Source organism: Camelus dromedarius, chromosome 15, assembly GCF_036321535.1.
Source record: "Camelus dromedarius isolate mCamDro1 chromosome 15, mCamDro1.pat, whole genome shotgun sequence".
In the NCBI taxonomy this organism is placed as follows: domain Eukaryota; kingdom Metazoa; phylum Chordata; class Mammalia; order Artiodactyla; family Camelidae; genus Camelus; species Camelus dromedarius.
The window spans coordinates 36,943,133-36,962,101 of NC_087450.1; the positions used below are offsets into that span (position 1 = coordinate 36,943,133).

General features: G+C 39.4%; 2 protein-coding genes across 5 annotated transcripts in view; one reads left to right on the top strand and one right to left on the bottom strand.

Moving 5' to 3' along the window:
• GALM (galactose mutarotase) overlaps window positions 1–11,712 on the bottom strand; it is a 95,199-nt gene extending 83,487 nt beyond the window's left edge. The window contains exons 1-2 of one of the 2 annotated variants that reach the window (XM_010997256.3): window positions 11,609–11,712; window positions 5,095–5,210 (exon numbers count right to left, since the gene is read on the bottom strand). The gene's annotated coding sequence lies outside the window, so the exon portion shown is untranslated. Of the gene's footprint in view, window positions 1–5,081; window positions 5,211–11,608 lie in introns of both variants that reach the window. The other variant, XM_064494572.1, reaches the window with a different exon arrangement.
• A 3,564-nt stretch (window positions 11,713–15,276) lies between these two features.
• Window positions 15,277–18,969, top strand: part of HNRNPLL (heterogeneous nuclear ribonucleoprotein L like) — a 34,191-nt gene continuing 30,498 nt past the window's right edge. For 2 of the 3 annotated variants that reach the window (XM_064494569.1, XM_064494570.1), the window contains exon 1: window positions 15,277–15,873. In XM_064494569.1, the coding sequence (XP_064350639.1) occupies window positions 15,685–15,873 (189 nt within the window). In that variant the 5' untranslated portion in view covers window positions 15,277–15,684. The remainder of the gene's footprint in view (window positions 15,874–18,969) is intronic. The other variant, XM_064494571.1, reaches the window with a different exon arrangement.

Sequence of the window (18,969 nt, forward strand, 5' to 3'; positions counted from 1 at the left end):
CAGCTATAGAAAGACTAAACTCTGTGGTGTAGAAGAAAGACACCAGCATCTCCACCTTTACTTTCAAGAACTTTTTCTAGACCTTTCTTCTGATACATTGCCACCTAAAAATCATTTATGGCCTTTTCAGACATTATATAACAAGCTCTATGAAAGTGTACATTCCAGAGAAGCAATTTTAATTTGAATACTGTAATAGACACTGCTAGTTACCTAATCAAAGAACATTTCCCTCTTCTTTCTTGTTGGGATAATCTTGATTTTGTTAAGGCAGCAATGGCTCATCCCAGAGTCAATATGAGTGTCCCAGGCAAAATGGTGATGGCAGTGGAGGTAGTGGTGTGATGTGCTTCTGGCAATAAGATGATACAATGAAGTCAGACATAGCTGGCTCCGTATTTGGCCCCTTCCTTCCCTGTCCTGCCTTGAACAGTATATGGTGCCTGAAAGTGCAACAACCATCTCGGGCCATGAAGGAAAGAGTGAGAAAATCACAAGGGTGCCATCTCTGACATAACTGAGATATTGAACAAATGCCTGCTACTTCTTTCTTGTTATTTGAGAAAAACAGACTATTTGTTTAAGCCATAGTAGTCTGGCTTTCTGTTACTAGCTACTAAATGTAATCCTAGCTGACATGAGACTTTGTGGGCATAGTAACACTAATTCCGCTGATCAAATATCCTCACAAGCAGTGTTTGTAACTAGACTTTGCTCTTTCCAGGGTCAATAACTCTCTGGCTTCGAAAACCTGAGTTTCATTTTTCTCTGTTTTGTGATATGTCTTTCCTTTTACCATGTTTTTCTCAAACGTCTGGATTCCTTGGCTGGCCATTAATTTTTAAGACTAACTTTTAAAAATGTTCTTTGGAAACTCTGGGTACATTGACGAGGTTTGTTGCCTGAAGGACTTTGCTGTAGGATGATTGGGTAGTGAACCAGCCTTATAACTGGGAGATTCTCTACTGCCAGTGTCTGGAGTGTCTTTTTTGGGACTGTCAAGTCTCTGTAGAGGAGAATCTCTAATTGACTGGGCAGGGGTTGGGGCCAGGTATATGCGTGGCTGCTGGCATTCTAGGAGCAGGAAAGGGACACACCTGAAGCTTCCACAGTTCAGTCTATAGCTTCTTACATAACACACCAGTTTATAACTCTATGATTTGTCTTTGCTCTGCATGTGGCTTAGTCTTCAAGTCCAGAGCCTTGTGGGTTACTTTCTTTCATGTATGAACCTCCATTCTCCTGTGCAGTGGTGAGTGGATATTTATCTGGCTGCTTAAAGTTGGAAGGGGACCTAGGACTAGAGGTTCAACCATTTTCCACACATATAATCCACCAATCCCACTAATTTTAGAGTCACATCCTCATTTCTACCTTTTGAGCCTCCAAACACTGAGACTTTTAGTTTCTAGTTCATTATTCATTGGAATTCTCTTCTGAGATACTTAGATTGCAACTGCCTCTCTTCTATTAAATTGGTTATTACTTTCCATCTTCTATTAGTTTGTTGAGTATTCTTTCTGTCTTCTCTCCAACTTGTTGGGGGTAGTGTCTTTTTTTTTTTTTTTTTAACCATATATTCCTTTACTGTTATTTTATTGGTGCTTGAGAGGAGGAACAGGCATGTGGTCACTCTGCCATGTTTTCCTCCCTTTATCTAGTTAAGTTGATTTTCAATCCCAGGAATTATGGTAGTGAGCATCCCAATAATTGGCTCACTATAAGTAGGAGGAATAAACCCCCCCGAGAAAGGTTTAATAGTTGAGCAGATTGTGGCAGGAACTTGAATAACTTTTTAGTGAAAGAAACCCTGTGCAAACAGGCTTAAGCAAAAGAAAAATTTATTGGCTCATGCAAGTTGGGAGGCTCAGGAGGCTGAATGAACAATTTTGGTCTAAAAGAGAAATTCAGAGAAATAATCTATTATGTAGGAGGAACACAAACTATCTACATTAATTAGGATAAGTAAAACAAATTAAATGAATAAATTCAGGACAAAGTGAACATGTCAGCTAGAAGTTTTGGAAGGACACAAAACAAGAAGAGAAATATGTAGAAACTGCAGAATGCCTATGCTTTTGTGAACACAGAAGCAAGGCAGCAAAGAAGACAGTGGGAATTGAACCTGGTGTAGTTCAAACTTCACTCAACTTGTGACGCACTCCTTCCCAACAGGTGTTCTGGCAAAAGAACACCCTCTTTTCGATAATGACAAAGACCACATACAAATGAAGCAAATAACAAGCAGGGGCAAAGTCACAGGTCGTCTGGCTAACTGAACCTTGGGAAACTATCTACAGAGGAGTTTTTTAAGTGATTTGATCACAGATAAGAGTAATATTATGAGGAAAATAATTTCTGTTTGTAAGAAGGATTATCTAGACCATGTGGGCTTGAGAGAGCTTCTAGATATTTTCAACCTGTTATCTTTCTCGCTGACTTTAGTCAAAGTTAATGAAGATAACGAATTATGTGCTTGCATATTCTTATTTGCCTCAACAGTTGTTTCATTGGCACCAATTCCTGTAATGAAACCCTAGGAATTCAGCACTGGAAAATAGTGACAGTTTTTACTCCTGGTGAGTGGGGTAAGTTAGTCTGGGATTGGAGCAATTGAGCCTACTGCTCCAGAGCAGATGGTAGGAAAAGAAAGAGGAGGTAACATGGAATGAGCTTCAGATATCACTGGAATCAGAGGCTCAAATGAAGTTATTAGGGCTGCTCCCCTATACCCTAGCTCTACTTGTCTCTTGCAGTTTCATTCTGGGTTTCTCAAGTCGCGGATGTTTATGCTCCCAGCTTAGCAAATCCAGCAAAAAAGAATAGCCTTTCCCGATAGCTCTTTCAAAAAAGCCTTAAGGTGATTCTGATATGTTCTGCTAGGTCACATATATCTCTGAAACAAGTAATGACACGAAGGGTATGAAGAATTCTGGTTGGTCTGGCCTGGCCCTTGTGCACTCTTGTGATGATGGTCATGTAGCCCTGATTGAGAGTTCAGCCCCAACTAAGATACTGAGTTGAGTTCCTTACAGGAAAGAAGAGCTCTGTTATAAGGAGAAGGAAAAGACTGTTAAAAACGGGGGATGTCCATTACAGGTTTATTTACCCCTGATGGAGTAGAGTCTTATTTTGTGTGCTAGCCCGCATGGTCCCTAACAGAGACTGCATCATTCAATATAAAACATTCTAATTTTCTGGAATAAACATGGAATTAACTTGTTCTAAGTAACATTAAGTTAATGTTAATTTAGCATGATGATTATAGTACCTGCAAAATGATGTTATTAAAGCATCATTCTTTAGGTTTCATAAATATGAGCTTAAAAATTTGGTATAGTTTGGAACATGAGACCATGGCAGTGGCTTCCAGTGAAGGAATAATTTTAGAATGGGGAAGTACCCCTATTGGCTTGTCAATGCCCAGCCTTCTCCAACCTAGCCTTCATCTCAATGCCCTTCTTTATCAAAACTTTTTAAACCTGTTTTTTTTTCCCTGACTGGAGAAGAATATAATGGTTACTGTGTATCTAAGTGATACCTAAAAATGGCTACCTATGAGGAAATAGGGTTTTAGAAGATAGTCAAATTTTCTGAAATATTTATTTTATAAAGTAAGGAATATTATGGAATATAAAGCTGGGAACTGGCAAGTTATTTTTTGTAAATCAGATACAGTCTGAATGTTTCCACACCTAGTTAGCCCATGGGAACCAAAAAAATCCTATCAACAAGACATGCCCACCTAAAAGACTTCAATAACTTCCCCTCACAAAATCTTCACCAGTTAATTCAGGAGTTTTGAGTGGGTTTCTTGCATGTGCTTAGAAAGAAATCTGCTCACGTTCCTGTGGTGGTCCACTTTCCCGGAAGAAGCCCCTTGTTCAAAATCTGTTCTGAGGCCTGCCATGTAAATTCTGCTTCTCTGCTGCTCCACCTGTACAGCACTGGCTGTACTTGCTTTGCTCCACCTATTCAGAAGTGAAGACAATGCCCCCTGTCCACTCTGTTCTTTATTACCTGGGTCTCAAAATAGTACCGTATATAACCAGTCTGACAAAGTATCATGAGAGTTTCCTCAGCTTCTGATTCAAACACTTGAGAGATCTAATGAGTCCACAGGATCAAGTAGGCAGGGTGGAGCAGAGGTGGAGGGGTGAGAGGCCATGCCTTCCACTCTACTCTCTCCAGATTCTTGTTCACAATCATCTCTCTTTTCCTTTCTTCCTCAGCTTTCAAATCGCCCAAACCTCCAGGCATAACTCTCTAAGTCAAAAGTCAAACACCTCTGTGTTTGTTTACAGATTCAAATATATGCCTCAGAACAGGAGAGGGTATCCATCAACCATCAACCTCTCTGCCAAAGTGTAGGTCCACGGGGTCACCTGCTTCTCAGATAGATTGCTTTTCAGAATAATGTCATTGAGACTTTCAAAAATAGTTTTTACAGAAATAGACTCACAGAAGAAAACAAAATTATGGTTACTAGTGGGGGAAGTGGGGGGGTGAAGGGTTAAATTGGGAGTTTGGGATTTGAAGATACTACTATATATAATCTAGATAAACAAAGATAAACAACAAGGTCCTACTGTATAGCACAGGGAACTATATTCAATACATTGTAATAGCCTATAATGAAAAGAATATGAAAAGGAATATACACATATACACACACACACACATATGAATAATTGAATCACTACGATGTACACCAGAAATTGACACAACATTATATACCAGCTATACTTCAATAAAAGAAAGAAAAGGCAAAAAAAAGTTTTTAATCATCTGTTCTAATGGAGCAGGGAACAGAATGGCTATATAAATGTTGACAATGGTTTTATTCTTTCTCAATCCTACAGTGTTAGAGTAGCCTACACTTTGTTTTATATTCTATACTTGCTGTGTTACTCAGCACATGTTCATGACTGAAGTTTTATTTCTTGTGCTCACTTCCATTAAATGAGAGAATGAACGATGTATTCTGCAAATGTTAGATGCTATAATCCCTAATACATCTTTTACAAAATAGGGCATTGTCAAAATGTTTTCAGTAACTTTCCCATTGAAACCAAACATACATTAAGTTCTTACTCAAATCCAGTGATGGGGATCGGTGATGAAATAATTCTGAAATCACTTTTTTCTTGTACAGAGTTTCTTTTGAAATCAGTGGCAATCCTGAACGTGGGCTAAGTCCAAGAAGCATTCTGCAGAATAAGAATCACGTGCAGTATTAATGAGTCATTCTGTCCTTCTTTCCCATCTGAATCATATATCAATTTGGCTTTACGGTTTCTTAAAAAATGATTTTTCAACCATCTAAATAAAGTTTCTTTTGATGATATGCTTATAGTGGGGAAATAAAAATTATCTCTAATAATAAAATGTCCAATAATCTTTAAAGACTAAAACTCCTTAGAAGTTTGTGAATCATAATGGTACTCACTTTCATTTTTATTGCCTTAATATCTTTATTGCAAAAATGTTACAGAGAATGCTTAAAAGCTTCAAAACCTTCAACATCCTATTTAAAATGCCTTTAAATTTTTTCAAATTTCCTTCCAGCTTTGTCTATATCTATATCTATCTATATATATGTGTGTGTGCTATATATAACTACAATCACAGAATATACACTAACCATATAGTTCATCTAATAAGGATTCTCAACCAGGGGCAATTTTGCCCCTCTGGAAACAGTTGGAAATGAATGGAGACATTTTTGATTGTCCCTAATATGGGCAGGTGTACGTTGTTGGCAAGGCCAAGGATGATGCTAAACATACTACAATGTGTAACTCTTCAAAAAAGAATTATCCAATCCAAAATGTCAATAGTGTCAAGGTTGAGAAGCCCTTGTACACACACACACGTTTGTATTATGCTTTTCAAAACTTTGCTAAATAATCTTATTTTTGTCATAAGATTCTTGTAATTATCCCTTTATCTATTTGACAATCATAGTTCATTTAATGATTTACCCACTCAGATATCATAGATACTGTTATGAACATCTTCATACATATGGCTTCTAAATTTGCTTGGGTTAAACTTAAATTTTCACAAGTAAAATTACTTTGATAAAGGGTATTATCATTTTAATGGCTCTTAAACTTGGTATAGGAAACTTATAAACGTTAGCTTTGGCAAAACACATTCATTATTAACGGTTTATTAAAGAGAATTAAAGTTTGCTTGTAACTACAGTTTCTAATGCTATAGTTTTGTAAGTGGGAAGTAATGGTGCTGGGGGAGGATTACATCTGAGTTTTAGCTTTCTGAATAGACGATATGATTTTAGGAGCAGAGCAGATATCGCTTTACCCATATTTATGTTCCTGGAGGAAAGGGTTGTGATGGTGCCTTATTCATCTTCATATCTTTAGTGCCCATCCCAGCATCAGGTTGAAAATGTACCTTATAAACAATTGTTGAATGGACAGACAAGGGTAGGAGTAACACATGAAGAGACTAACTGATCTGACTGACTTTATGGGGACAGATGACAGCATAGATTGTGTTCCCATAAAACCATTAGCATTTATGTTGTGATTGGTTTTTATAATTATCATTATACTCGATGATTTAAAGATTATAGCTCTTGTTATCAGACTCTGCTAGAAATATCTCCTAACATTGGTGGTAGAAGCCAATATATTGAAGGTCTGGGAACAAACACATAGCTCTTCCTCTCAGCCAGGATAAAAAGCACTCTCTAGCAAGATAACACTGGTTTTTGTTTAATTTAAGAGACACAAAGACATTAAAAATTGATCAGTGAATTTTTAATAACTAGAGAATACATACACATGGCACAAAAGCTGAAAAGTATAAAAGAATATATAACGTATTTTTTCAAACTGGAGTTTCCAGCAATCCAATTTCCCTCCCTGGAGGGTCTAACATGGATATGCTATGTATAGGCTACAAACTGCCATAAACAAGAAGTCCCAAAGTAAGGCACACAGTACATGGGGGTGGTGCTGCTCCACAAAAATCATCCTAGGACCTGGTGCCTTCAATCTTGCTGTTCTTGTATCATTTTTACTGTTGGGCAAGGTGGAAGCTCAGTGTCCCATCTGTACTCCAGCATGTGAAAAGGGAAAGAAAGGTCATACAAGTCAAACAATTTCTTTTTAAGCAAATGGTGCATAAGTTGCAGCATCATTTCTCCTCATATTCCATTGGCAAGAACTTTGTCACACGGCTATGACTAGCTGCAAAGGAGGCTGAGAAATGTAATCTTTAGCTGGGTGGCTGTATGCCCAGCTGAAAATTCAGAGGAAGTGAATTGAATCTGTAGCTGTGGGTGTCTAAAAATAATTTTTTCACGATGTGGTAATGGTGTCAACCAGATTATGAATTACTGACTCTGTCCCAGTATTGAACTGTGAAGCCTGGCTTGTCACAACTGGATTCCTCCAAAATACCAGGAAATAAATAGCAATCAAGAGACTTGATGCTTCGTTTCATTTCTAGATTGTCTTCTTTAATCCATTCTTCCCTTTCTTATATTTGAATATCTAAGAGAAGGGCTTGATAATCTGGAGGTCATTCTTCACTACAACACTGGGCAGAGTTAATCTTTTAAAGTTGTGCAGTAGGTGAAGTTTATCTTTGTGATCTCAGCTTTCTTCACCCTTTTCCCTGGCATGCAATACCCGACGTGCCCTGGCCATTTAGAACCCCATACCAGAGTGCACACAAAATTGCTCTCCATGTTAAGGTGGTGGTTACAAGATTCTCTCTCTTCTTTGCTCACCCAGCAATTACCCTCTTAGTGCTCCATCTCCAGTTGGTTGATAGGGCTGAGAAGTGGGGGGGCATAAAAGAGGTTTAAGGAGTGGTTGAAATGTTACTTCTTGTGAAAAGAACTCAATTTGATTAGGCAGAACTGTTGCCTTTAGTTTACAAGCACGAGAGTTTGTCTTACTGTTTGCAGGACAAAACAATGACAACCAAAAAAACTCCCCAAACATATGTATGTATATAGTATGTCTGAACTGCAGAGGCACACATTGGTGTTCATGCAGAAATATTTCCAAGTATCGTTTTTGTAAATTTTCACTTCTTCTCTTCAAAAAGCACCGTAGTATGAAAACAATCAAGCAGACTGACTCTTTTTTCCCTTTCTATGGTCATTTTGCTGTCATTTGCAGAATAGCTGAAGTTATCTTAGGACTTTGCTTTTCAGATTGAGATAATATCTGTATTAGCACTATCTTTTCTAAGTCTTTATTAGAACAGTTAATTTGGTGATATGATTATTGCTATCTTCAGTTCTCTTCATTGCAAGAATATTTACTATTAAAAAAATTGTTACTAATAAAAGATTCCAAAAAGAGCACATATATTGGCCAATACTTGACTAAGACTCAATATTGGACGTATTTATTCAAACATTTATTCAAATGCTTCCTACATCACAGCACACATAGAAAATATTAATATTTGTATTGCACACTGATGTAAGTTGGAGTCATCTGGCCTGGAGGCTGTGCCTGCGCCTGGTCTCACCCAGCTGCCCCAAAGGTTGAAGGGAATCTTTCTCTCAGCATACCCCATTCATTGGGTGACCTGGTTAGAGATGGCTTATCTAAAATGCTGTTATTCAAAATGTGGTCTTCACATCAGCACCATCAGCGTCACCTGGGAGCTTGTTAGAAATTCAGACTCGCAGGCTCTATCACTGAATTAGAATCTGCATTAACATAAGATTCCTAGGTGATTCATGTGCACATTAAAGTTTGAGAGTATGGATCTAGAAAATAGTGGGTAGTACTACTAGATATGGGAGGTTGCACTTACTGGACATTAACAAAATAGCACATCATTAAAATGTTTTTTTCCCCTGGAAGAAGTTGTGCCTAAATGGCATTGCTTGGGATCCAAGATATGATCCTATAACTCTTCTGTCATCATGGAGCTTCGTATACATTTAAAATCTTTCAGTATTCTATAAATGTGCAGAATAAAACACATGGTCTACTTAAACCAAACGTTCATTTTTTTTTTTTAGGTGTGCGTGGAAGATAAGGAGGTTGCACCTAAGTCATTTCATCCTCCTTCAAGCTTCAAGTACTGCCTGAGGGCCGGTAAACCAAAAATCACATCCTCCAGACTTTGTTGCAGCTATTATTATGGAAATATATAGGTTTCAATAATCAAAAGCTTCCATGTACAATCTGGAGAGCTGTTTCTCTGATAGGCATGGTTGTAGAGGCAATTTTTTCTTCTGTAGCAGAGGTATCAGAAGTGTCATTGTTCAGTCATCAGCTTTGTGAACATCAGGAAGCACTGGCAGTGCATATATTTTGCTGGTTCAGATTAGTTGGTATGGTGATTCTGGAGCTGGCTGTGAAAGTGGCAGCTTCTTGATTCTGGTGTCTTCCAGACAGTGGCTGTGGTGCTGTACTTTGGAAGCTGTCGGCTTCTCAAAGAGGAAGAGCACAGCTCTTTTCGTATTTTAGTTTTGAGGTGTGGTTTTGAGAATTGCTCCATTAATATTCTCAATTATTCTTGTCAAGTGTATTAATACTTCCAGCTTAAACTAACCAGAATGGGTTCTGTTCTTCCCAGCTGAACTTTGATATAGTCTGCTCAATCTGTTTTCAGGACAACTCATTTTTCATTGATTTATTTAACAAATATTTATTGAAGGCCTCCTCTGAAAAGATGTTGCGATATATAGTACATATATATCTTCAGATGTGTAAAGCAATGATTTTAGCTCACACAAATTATATGTTGCTTTAAAAATTATATTTCTAGGAAAATAGTTCCATCCAATTACAGCAGAAAAATTAAAGTTCCATTTCCAATTTAATCATCATAGATAGTTCATATGTCCTCATTGGTATAATGAAGAGATGGGAATTTAGAGACAAAAGATTAGTCTTTCCAAACTTCATCTGACAAATGGAGATAGTAAGGACCTACCCTACCTCATGAGGTTTCTGTGAGAATCAAATGAGGCAAACTATGTGAAACTGCTTTGTACATAATAAAGTGCTACACAGTGCTGATTATTTACTTCTAATTATAATAGTAACTTTATCCTACAAAGTTTTCAACGAAAGTGCTACTTATAATAGCACCTTTAAATACAACTATTTTTGTTTGTCTAATTCTCAATTCATTGCAAATTCTGATTTTTATATAATGGTGTTCTTAAAGATAAATAAGAGAGTGACTACTTACTTTGTGAAAGGAATTTCACTTTTGAAAAATATTCACAATAGGAAAACTTTCATTAAATGTGACTCTCATATTTAATACAAATGTTGATTTGCAAATTTAAATAATATGTGTTTTGGTACATGCAGTGCACAAAATGAGCTATAGCTGTTTAGTTGTTTGAAAAATCGAATCGTATCTTACAATGATCTCGTTTCAAACATGGGTAAGATCAGTCTCTGGGAAACTTGCAGACATAAGTTGCAAAGTTCACATGCTTTGTTTCATGTGCTTCTATTTCTTGAGCTATGTGAAAGAGAAGCTTAATTTAGATCAACAATGTTGATCAACCAATGTTTAGTTGGTGCCTCCCACGTATGAGACAGTGTTCTAGGTGTTGAAGACACATAGATGAATGAGATACGGTCATCCCCTATCCTACTGTCCAGTCCAGCACTGTCCAAAGCAGCAGCCAATTGTACACATGGCCACTGATCACTTAAAGTGTGGCTAGTGTGACTCAGAAACTGAATTTTATTTTATTTTAACTTAAATACAAATAGCCACTTGTGACTAGTGGCCACTGTATTGGACAGCACAGGTCTAGGCCGAACCCAATAGCTGACTTGTGGTTACCAAAAAAAAAAAAAAAAGATGCAGGAGCAAAAGTTTTCTTGTCTTAAAATAAAGGTGGACTATTAATTTTCTGGTCTTGGAGTTGGGGTGGGGAAAGTGCGGCAATGATATGGGGAAGTAAGTAGCATCAACGGAAACAATTACATGTTTCTGTTTAAAATCTGTTCTGTTTGATTAAAATGTCCCCTAACATATTTGGAATGCAAAGACACTGCCAAGCCAAGAAAGCTAAAGACAGCAAAGGTAAAAAAACTGAGGTCTAAAAAGCCAACTTTATGTGTTACCATTAGCATTCCTTGCTGTTTTTATAGTGGTTGCAACATTAAAGATCAGGAAAAGATGAAGTTGTTTGCAACATGCTTACGAAGGAAACTTCCTTGATGGGGTCAGGTGGGCCACAACCAAGATATTTTTATTTTACTCAAATTAAAAAAAAAACAGAAAAGAATTGAGAGCTCATACTTCACACACACAAAAAGGTATTACATGTTACTGATCACTTATAATTGGGAATGATCTGTAGTACTTAAAATGTTTTTGTTAAAAGTGATCAGGTACTGGTTAATTTTGTTTTACCTACATTTTCATATGCAAGATGAATTTACTTTAATAAATTCTATTTACTCTTGACAATGGACAGATGCTATGATTTTCCTTTTTATTTATTAAAATTATTTTTAAAGATGTTGAAACTATCAGTTCACATGAGTCACAGAGAAAGATAAAAACAATTTAAACATTATTTCTAAGACTAAGGGTAACTGGCTATAACTGATAAGAATCTGAATTTTACCTGTCATTATCTAGTCATATACCATATATCCTTCTAGGGTCAATGTATTTATTTTTGCAGATTCGTCACAAATGATTTCTTTGAAGAGGCCAAACACAGTGGCAGCTCCAGCCCCAATGCAGACCTGCATGATGATAGAATCTGAAAGAGAATACCACTGTGGTTACACTTGACTACACAGTGCGGTAATAGTGCTTGAGGCACTTCCTGCAGGGTGCATCCTCCTGGAACGGTGGCTTCTTTTCACCATAACTAACCAAATGAATTGAAGGGGCTAGACTGGGTAACAGCACCATAGCGCTTCTTCTTGGTGATCTCTAACGTGAAAGCGGTATCATCACAAATAGTATACTCTGGATTTGACAGACTTTCATAGGAACTAATTGATTTGTCTCTGAATGAATTTTGTTTTAAGCTGGATTTCATGTTAAACATGTCTTAATTAAAATACCTCTTTAGGATTCCAATCCTTTGGAAATAAGTGCTCACAAGTAAGGTTAAGGTTTTATTTGATTTTTGTAGGAGCTGAGGCAGGAAATAAAAGTTTTGTATACTCAGTGAAGTAGCAATATTAGAAACTGAGTTTGGGTATGAAAATCTTATTTGTATTTCTAGTTGTTCAAATGATGCATCCATCAGAAAATGGTGAAACTTTTTTTATGATTTCTGGGCCTTGTCTACAGAAATTACATTTAAAAATCAAGACTAAAACAGTGCATTATATTTGTAATTTTCTATGCAAACTAACTGAATTTCATTATGCCAATGATAAAAGTGATAACTATAATCTATGCCTTCCCAGAGTTACAGCTGTCTAAGCCCTGGTAGAAATTAGTGAAGGAATAAGTATCATAAGTGAATATAAATTCGATTTATATGTTCATGGCAATAAATAATATAATAATTAAATCATCATTCATTATGATGACGAGTTCTGGCTCTGGGATCAGACACTTGGTTTTTAGTCCTGGCTCTCTAGCTTACTAACAGCAGTCTAGGGCAGGTCTCTTAACTTCTTCTAGACTTTAATTGTACCGTGGGCACAGTAATAATAACACCTCTGTTAGAGGGCTTCTGTCAGAAATCATTGACCTTACCCCTGTAGTGGTTAGCGCAGTGCCTGGCGCATCCTAAGTGCCTGTTATTATTATGTGTCTGTTATATGTGCCTTGTTTCTTCAACCTGATTGCAAGCTTTGAGGAGTCAGAAACTAGCTCATATAGTTTTCTAGTCTCTTCATCACTCAGGACAATGTTTTACAAATTACACAGGTCAGCAATGATATTTAAAACTAAAGGGCAATTTGGGGCTAGATTATAAAGGACCTTGACCATCAGTTTCCCCAGACCTTCCCTAGACCTGTCTCCCACTCTAGTACAATCTCTGAGTCCCCTTTGAGTTGTGGCAATGGGAATTCATGACTGCTGCCTACTCCAATCAACAGCTACCAGTCCAATCAAGCACTCACACAACTGGCCAGAAGCCTGAGGCTGTACGTATTTTCGTGCAAGAGATTCCAGGTTGAGTTAAATAACTGATTTATTTTCATACATTTAGGAGCTGTTTCTGAGTTTTTCAGGCACTTACAGCTACTGGGCAGTATGTTATTTACCTTGCCTAAGTTAAATCATGCAGAATATAACGTATGTCCTCTTTCTTTAGCTCTTGTCATGGTTTTAGTGATGAGCTAGTTTTCTGTAGTGATGAACTTTTCCATGCCTAAGAGCCTACTGCCATTGAACAACTCATCTGCAATAAGCTCAAAGGTCACTCTCAGTCAATGTACAGATCTATGTCCTTTAAATATGCTTTTGAGTTTTACTTCTTAGTCCTTTAAATCAACAGTTTGATTTGAGCTGTTTCAAAAAAGTTTTAAGTTTAACACTAGTACATACTGACTCTACTCTGTTAGTGGAGTAAACACTGAGTATAGCAGCAAGGGTCGGCAAGGCTGGGTTTCCTTACCGGTAGATTGGTATGATAGCTGCATTTTTAACCTGGTATAATCCATAGGTTGGATATAGGCTTCGAGAATTTAAAATATTTTCACCATCACAAGAAATATTTGGAAAGTTTGTATAAGGCCTCCTGGCTCCACTCATTGTTCACAGTGCTCCGCCAACATTTTCTCACCTGCAGCCAGCTCTGCAGCTCCCTTTGATATTTCTTCTGTCTACCTCCATTTTATCAATACTTTAAAAAATACATTTCTAATTGTGTTTTTTTCTTCCTTTTTTTTTTCTAATTGTGTTTTAGTTCTGTTTTGTCAATGTATACCAGCTGGCGCACACAAATTTAATTATAGCTATACGGTGTTGTGAAAAAGCTTCCAAATGGATTCCAAAATGACAGGCAGTGTAAATTATAAACTACAAAACAGTGTAGGTTAAAGCACTGTCAGCAATAAATAAAAATGGCTTTTTTTGAGGAAAGAACTTTGGAAAGGAGAGAGACTAGGCTGGGGAAGGAAACAATCCACACCATTAGGAAAGGAAGAGCCACATTTAGCGAAGCATCTGAGGGGCAAGGACAATGAAACACTTAAGTGAATCTTGATCCTCAGCAATCCTCCAAAGGTTAAGCCACCGAGGGCAGTTAGGTTGTGTCAGATTTGCCAGTTCCGCTCCTGAAACATACTGGACTTTTATTTCCCAAGGCCCACTTACACAGCATCGTTTAGCACGGAACTTGTGCCGGGGGCTGTACAGGAACTGGGTTAGCAAAGATGAAAAGAGCTCAGTTCCTGTCTCCAAGCGCTTCTAGTCTTTAAAGCAGAACATCCTAATAGGCAGTTATAAAGGGCCCCGCTGCAAAATAGCGGCAACTAGAAGCTTGAGGAGTCCTCAGGGCTCCACAGAGGAAATGAGCTGTGTGTGGTCCAAAGGGCAAACAATTTTGATAGGCTCTAGGCTCTCGTATCTTTCAAATAAACGATAATGTGAAATAAACATATCGCCCAGAACGGAAAGGCTTGAGACGAAGGATGAAACTTGATATGGAAGGTTTATGACGCATTTAATTGGAGCAAGGACTTGAGACAAGTCCCCTGTAACTGCCAGGAAAAGAAGAGTCCAGAAGACCCATGAGTGCTAACCGATCAAACTGACAGTCGCCCTGTGGAGTGTCTCGTTCAGACTCGCACCTCAGTAAATACCGACTGTTCTCGAATATCTACTCAGGGCCGGTGATAGAGGCCACTTGTACCAGATTTTGCACACAACATAGGGAAGAAGGCTACTCTCACGGTTCTAAGCCCTTTTCTCCCCTCACCCCCTGTAGCTTTAGGGCTGTGTGATTTTCTCTTTTGAAGAGAAGTTAATAAAAGCATTTAAATTAGCGGGAGGGCGGTTAACAACCGCAGCCCTGGCCCCACTGCACGCCTCCTCGCCCGCTGGGGTTCACTTCGTGCCTCACCTCGAGTTAGCCCAACAGCACTAACGGCCGCGGGGGTAGCAACCGTCACTGCGGCGCGCAGCGGACATTGCAAGGCCGGGAGTCTCAGGCAAGCGGCGAGTTCAGAAGGCGCGGGGAGGGGGCGGGCGAGGCCAGGCCGTGGTCGGCTTTTGACGAACAGCCTTTACAGCCAATTGGAAGCATGGTCCACTTTTCCCTCTGCCAATAGGGAACGAGGCCCGGGTTGGGGGGGGGTGCTTCCCGGGGGCTGCGGCTGGATTCGATCCTACGCCGCCGCCGCGAAGGCGGGGGCGAAGGGTCCGCTTGGGCGGCGAGGAGCGGATTAGGGGAGGAGGGAAGACCGGAAGCCACGGTCGCGTCCCCATCCTTAGATTCGCTCCCCCCGGCTGGGAGCGGATTCGGAGGCAGAGGGAGAGGCTGGATATTGGCTCAGTGATAAAGAGGAGCGGCCGCTCCGGAGCCTCTTCCCGGGGGGCCCCCCGTTCATCCCTCCCGCTCTCCGGACCCACCCAGCTTCTGAGCGCGCGGCCCCCGCGGACGGCCCAGCTGCGCAGACCTTCGCTGAAGAGGCGCTGCCCGCGGGGAGGACTGGCCGGTGGCGTCCGAGGCCCGCGCCCTGCCGCCACCCCCCCGCCTGCCAGCCGGTCCCTCCGGCCGCCGCCATGTCCTCCTCCTCATCCTCCCCTAGGGAGACGTACGAGGAGGACCGGGAGTACGAGAGCCAGGCCAAACGCCTCAAGACCGAGGAGGGCGAGATCGATTACTCGGCAGAGGAAGGCGAGAACCGCCGGGAAGCGACGCCCCGGGGCGGGGGCGATGGCGGCGGTGGTGGCCGGAGCTTCTCACAGCCGGTAACAAAGCGGGGCGCCCAGTCCGCTGTGCCCGGCGGCTCCCCGGGAAGCAGGGCCCGGCGGCGGGGACTCGGCCCCGGGCCTCCCGCCGCCTCGTTTTCCCCTTCTGCTGCGTTGACCCTTTCGGGAAACGCCGGCTCTTCTTTTTGAGGCTTTTAGTCTTCGCCCTACCTGTTTCCAGCATCCCGATCGCGAACCCGGCCCCGGCCTGGCTGCAGGCCCCGCGGAAAGTCAGCCGCCGGCCTTGAACTTGGGGAGGGTCCGGGGGCGGGGGCGGAATGGAGGCGTTGCTCCCGCTCGGGGTCGGGTATGTTGGGGGCGCTCTGTTGCGTGATTAGCCCTTTGTTAGTTTAACTCCTCCGGCGGCTGGCCGGCGTCGGAACGACCCGCTCCCTTCAGCCCCCTGCCCGCAGCATCCCCGCGCACTGGTCACGATCTCAGGATAGGGGCGTCGGTTCCGCCCAGGGCTCTTTACGCCCAGGTCCTGAGGAGAGCCGCAGCTAGGTAACAGATTTGACCCTGACTCGCACACCCTAGTTCCCCTAAAGATTTAATTTAAAATTTTTTACTCTTAATAGACCCGGCGCGCATGCTTTGCTCCAGTTTCATGATTATTGCTCAGTACAGTTTTTAGCTCTTAGGTTGAAAAAAAAAAATGGTAGGTGTTCGCACACCTCTACTTCCAAGTAAAAAGAATCACCGCAGTTCTTCATGGGCAGTTTGTTCCCAATTCGCTCCATAGAAAGAGGAACTGAAAATCGAACACACATTGCTAGATTCTTGTTTCATTAAAAAGGTTAGCTTGAGGCAGAAGGAATGTGAAAATCCACAGCAAGTGGTAGCTCAGCTTTGAGGAAACAAAGTAAAGCAAATGTTTTTGCCCTTTTTGGTGCACTTATGGTGTCTAATAGACTTAAATGTTCTTTAAACGTTTAACACATTTTAATTGTGATTTTTTCAAAGCAGACTTTTCCCGAAATTTATGAAATTTTGCACATACATTCTAATATTAGAATGTTTTGCACCTTTTATAAGAAATTATAAGTCTTAGCAAATTAGAAGTCTGTTAGCTCTTTTTTGCATTTTTATGTAAAAAATTCTGGTCAGTAGTTTCCAGTGTTAGAGTTCCAGATACAAATGTTGCCACATTAAAAAAAAAAAGGAACTTTTTCTTCCTCTAAATATAAGAGTTTTCTTACATCTAGATATTGCTTTCGACTTTTGTTCCTGGCTATTTGGAACATTCAAAATGTAACTTCAGACTTCATAATGTAACAAAAAGTGTGAATAAAGGAAGTGCATTTCTTAAGTTTCAGTTCAAAGCCAACTCTATTGTGGATGCTGGAAACAGGAATATTATAATTGATATTTAGATGCATTGGATCAGTGTATTTCTTTTGCCCAAGTCTTGCTTGAATTTTTGTGCCGCAGCATGAAATGTCTTCCATCAAGTGTCTTGGGAAAATATTTTAACCTGTTTATTAAAAAATTTTTGTTTTTGAAAACAAATTAAATATTAAGCCAATAGTATTATTTTGGATGTTGGGAAGAAAATTATGTATAATTAATACATCCAGAGTGAATTTTATGTAGCAGTGGGAATAGCACTGGACAGGTCTTGGGGAGAGTCAGGCTAGCACACATCTATGTGACCTTGGGAAAGTCACTTTACTACTTAGAATTCTCTTAGTCTGTAAAATGTGAAAGTTGAACTACAGGCTTTCCATACCTGAAGTTGTAGTTCAGTGATTGATGTAATACAGCTTTTAAATTACCTCGGCAGGAACTAATGTATGCAGATTGAGTTATAAATTCAAATTTTGTTTATCTTATTGGTGTTATATTTCTTAAGAGAGGGTGAATTGCTTTTATTTAACAGTAGAACCAATACTGCACTGTGAAATCTAATGAAGGATTATTTTTCCTGTTTTTTAAACATTTTTCTTCATGTAATTTCGGGTACTATTTTTGAAATCATTGCAACTGTGGAAACCTGCACATACTAAAATTTTACTAGGACAGGAATGCCCTGAATAGACGTTTACTGTCTAGTGTGTCATTATCCAGAAGTATAGTAATTCATCTAGCTGAAAAAGGTTTGGCTCAACCTCAGCCAGGTCCCAGAAGAAATAAACCTTTGTGATCAAACTATGTGAGTAAATGCAGATTAGGTACAATGATGGGTAATCTTTTCAACTCTAGTTGGAAGTTTGTAAAAGTGTACAGTAAGACTTCAGAGATTTACATGAGATTTACATTGGCTTTTCATAAGTTTCCTTGAGAATAATAACTAGATTTAAAGAGGAACATGAGTATTTAAGAAAAACTGCTTCTACAAATGCTCCTGATTTAAAGATGAATTGATCATTGTGAACGATCATGATGTTTTAAGGTATAAAGAGAAATGAGTTTGTAGTTCAGATATGAGAAATGATACCCTTCAAATTTATGTCTTCTGGTACTTTGAAGAGCAAAACCCCTCCTGAGTGTTTCAGATTGTTTGGGCTGCATTTTGAACAAAGCTTGATTATGGAGGTTCATGCTATATATTATACAATTAACTTTATTCTTACGGAGTAAGTTGTATTCTTAAATTTTTCAGTTATGACCTTCAAGATCGTATTAATAGTAAATTTCTGTATCTTTTAAAAAAAGCAGCTTGACTTCTAAATATTAGCACTTCACTTGGCAAAACTAGTTGAGGAACTGAATTGGGAAGTTACCTAGAAAAGATTTCCTTTTATAAAGATTGGTATCAATAAAAATTAATGGAGTGCTAATTTATTTTAGAGACTTTTAAGTTTTTCTTTTATTCTGCTCTGCTAATGAGTAAACAGGCAAATCAGTGACTGTTAAAGTGATTTGTTTGCTGATGAGGTGAAAATATGTTTCTCAACTTTTAATAAATAGACTTGCAAGGTGGCAAAATGCCAAGATAAAAATATAGATCTTAGGATTTCCAAATAAAGGAATATGCATTATATGGAGAATCTAGTTTGAATTTAAGATGCACTGTTAAACTTTAAAGATCTGAATACAGAGATGATAGGAATATTTTGATGTCTTATTGAGATGACTATGGAATGGGAGGTGGCA